Here is a 3,104-nt window from a genome sequence, read left to right as displayed (position 1 = left end):
CTTTTCGTCATTAGATTGCTTGCTTCATTACTACAGATAGTCCCTCCTCACGTCCAGATTCAGGGGAATTAATTCCTGAAAAAGAGTTGCTTCAACATGGGTCCCCTAGACACCAATCCAACAAGGCATTTCCAAGAATGGTATATACCTGTTAAATGTATTCTATAAAGTTATAAAAATCAAGGGTGCTAATTGAATGGAAATCACTAGTGCAAAGAAACATACCTCCTGAGGTCATTGTATTTGGAACTAGTTTGGATAAAGAATATGAGCAATGATTTACCATTGGGCTCCCAATCTTGTGGATTAAAAACTCATTTCTGAGCTGAAAGTAACATGATGTACAGAGTAACATTAACCTTATCAATTTGCAAAATCTTTTATCAACATGCAACCCTATAAAGTACAAGCTGGAAAAGTGCTCTTATCTCATCATAACTACATAGAAACTCAATCGATGGATGATCCATTTAAAGCCCCATCAAATGTGAAATCAGTTTGTTTCGGTTTTCAATATTATTTGAAGCATAAATTCTCCATCGACAATCCAGTCATCCAGAATCACAAGAATCAAGAGCAAATTAAGAGATTGAAAATTAGTTGATTTAGCATTCCATTTTTTGACCTTTGTCTACACCCATTAATGATTTCAATTGTTATGCAGAGGCACAAAGAATTGAATTCCCTCCATATGGTTGCCAAAAGACCAGATCCATAGGAAAACTTGATTCCACTATAACCTAATATGGACCAACATTTTACACTAATCAATCCCTCACAATCACTAAAATCCACACAGCAAAACCAACTAGTTTCAGTCGATTTGTATCTACAACAGACCCGATACATTAGCATTTCAAAATTCCAGATTAGCCCCAATGCAGCTGTATCATAACCCGGCTGAGTCTTGAACAAGTGCCCAGGGCATCAGCTTCTTGACGTGGAAATCAAGATGCCTTTCCATTCATAATGGAAACTGAAACAACAGTTTCTTTGAAGCTTCGTAGAGTCGCACTCCTCACTCTAGTTTCCTCCCAAAGATGCTTCTCAAAAGTTGTTTAGAGCACATTTCCTGTGCTTGTGCTGCATTCTTCACGCGGTTTTGTTTCACCCAAGCAGGTTCCTGCAACAAAAACACACATGCTACATTTGTTACTATTTTCCTGCTCCTTGAGATTTTTGTTTACATGATGCCTTCCTATGTAATATGAAATATCTCCAATACACGTTCAGAGACCAGCTGACATGAACTGGGGAAACAGATTGAGAACAAGATGGACAAAAGTTGATGGGTTGAGCAGCCCCTACACTCAGGACGGTCAAGAGAAGGGCACTTCACCTCTGGCACAAACCGTGAGAATCCAAATTTGATAAGCAGGAGGATGTGCTCGATGATGAGAATAGCTGCTAGTCCTGGCTCGATTCTCCATTTACCCTCAAGATCATACAAGCAAATGAGAAGCCCACAGTTGGTGCAGATTGACATAACTATAAGAAACTGAAGTCCCCACATAATCAATTAGATAGATGTTACAAGTAAGAGAGCACAATGCATGAAAAAAATGCCTAATGAATCTTCAGGAAAGTATCTATTGTGCACATTGGAAATTTCAAATTCTTTTAATGTTCCATTTCAACCAAATACGGCTATCATCTACCACTCTCCAGATCCTTGACTGGAAAAGAGGTGAGGTAGGGGTTGGGTGCGGAGAAGCTGTTTGTGATGCAAAAACTACACTCATTAGGCAGGAAAAGAATATTGCCAGCACACTTGCTCTTTAGATGATATCTAGAACTCAGTAAAATAGAGGTCTGACCGTTTCTTTTACAACATGAAACCCAGCAAGCATGGTAGATCCACAACGCACCTCCAATATTAACTACAAATGTTTCCAACTAGGATTGCATGTCCAAACCTGGAATATATTCAGCCAAGCTCCAATAGTTGCAGCAGGACGAGGAACAGGCCTCCTAAACATGACAAGCAGCTTCAGTGCATCTGCCCTGATCTCCATGATATTGTTCTGTACCACAAGATAAATACTTCAACATAACCATCATAAGAAAATACTGTGGTACCACCATAGATTAAAAATGAAAAATAAAAATTCTACTAACCAAGGCAGCAAAGGAAAATGCAAGGGGGAATGCACTAGCAAACATCATGATCATTCCAAACTGCAATGTCAACTCCAGAAAGTCTGCCATGGATGTCAGATTTCAAATCAGCCAGAGAAATCAGAGATTCCAAACAACCTGAAAGTTTCAAAATTTTGGTCCATTACCATCGAATAAACCATCTTCAATTTCTTCCCCAATGCTGGCAGAGTAAACAGGTTTTAGATACTCTTTTTCTACTCTAGAAGCCAGACGTATCTTCCCTGTTGATGATCCACTCTCGTGTTTTTTCTTGCTTTGTGACATAGGAGACAATCAAATGTGTTCTAGTAATTGATATGTAAGATAAACCCAATAGATTCTCCAATTCCCACAATGGAATCCTATCGCAAACATCAAGGAATGCTAACAAATTGGAAAAGCATTAAGGAGCTTACCGAACAGCTGTATATTTTCTATATTTGTATTTGAGGTATGGAACTGCATTCTCCAATAGATTTTGCAACACCTGTGGAAATGACATCCAATGTCAAAGGTATACTAAGCCAACAAGAGAAAAAAAAATCAGAACACACAAGAAAACTTAGTCGTTTCCTTTACCTGAGAGACAATCAGACGTTGAATCAAGACTTGGCGGAGGGTCATGATGTTGCGGTGCAAAAGGGCATGATAAAACAGACCAATATATGATTGCATAAAATATAGACCAAAAACCTGGGAAGAGGAGGTAAAGTTTCACAATCAGGTACTGCACCCATTAAAAAGACACCCCAAATGAGTCATCCTCATTCATTATGTTACCTTGTAGACCAAGCTATCAGCCCTATATTCAGTGCTTTTGTTATTTTCATATTTAATGAGCTTCACTGAAACCTTGCCCCCAATCTTTGTGAAATACTGAATTGCAAAAAGATACAAAGCCGTAAGCCCAAACCTGAAAGACCAAAAAAAAAGTACATGAATGTCACCATAGAACTTTATGAAAA

At 38.5% G+C, this 3,104-nt stretch overlaps 1 protein-coding gene across 1 annotated transcript; it reads right to left on the bottom strand.

The window, feature by feature from the left end:
* Positions 1-581: 581 nt before the first annotated feature.
* On the bottom strand, positions 582-3,104 carry LOC122063619 (anoctamin-like protein Os01g0706700). Its single transcript, XM_042627319.1, has 8 exons — positions 2,920-3,104; positions 2,719-2,832; positions 2,556-2,626; positions 2,286-2,413; positions 2,119-2,201; positions 1,917-2,024; positions 1,340-1,498; positions 582-1,123 (listed from the first exon to the last, which is right to left on the bottom strand). The coding sequence occupies exons 2-8, from the start codon at positions 2,812-2,814 to the stop codon at positions 1,019-1,021; spliced, it is 750 nt and encodes a 249-aa protein (XP_042483253.1). The 5' UTR covers positions 2,815-2,832; positions 2,920-3,104; the 3' UTR covers positions 582-1,018.

This window comes from Macadamia integrifolia, unplaced genomic scaffold (genome assembly GCF_013358625.1).
Source record: "Macadamia integrifolia cultivar HAES 741 unplaced genomic scaffold, SCU_Mint_v3 scaffold1381, whole genome shotgun sequence".
NCBI classification, from domain to species: domain Eukaryota; kingdom Viridiplantae; phylum Streptophyta; class Magnoliopsida; order Proteales; family Proteaceae; genus Macadamia; species Macadamia integrifolia.
Note: the sequence above shows the minus strand (reverse complement) of the source record. Positions and strands in the feature narration are given on the sequence as shown.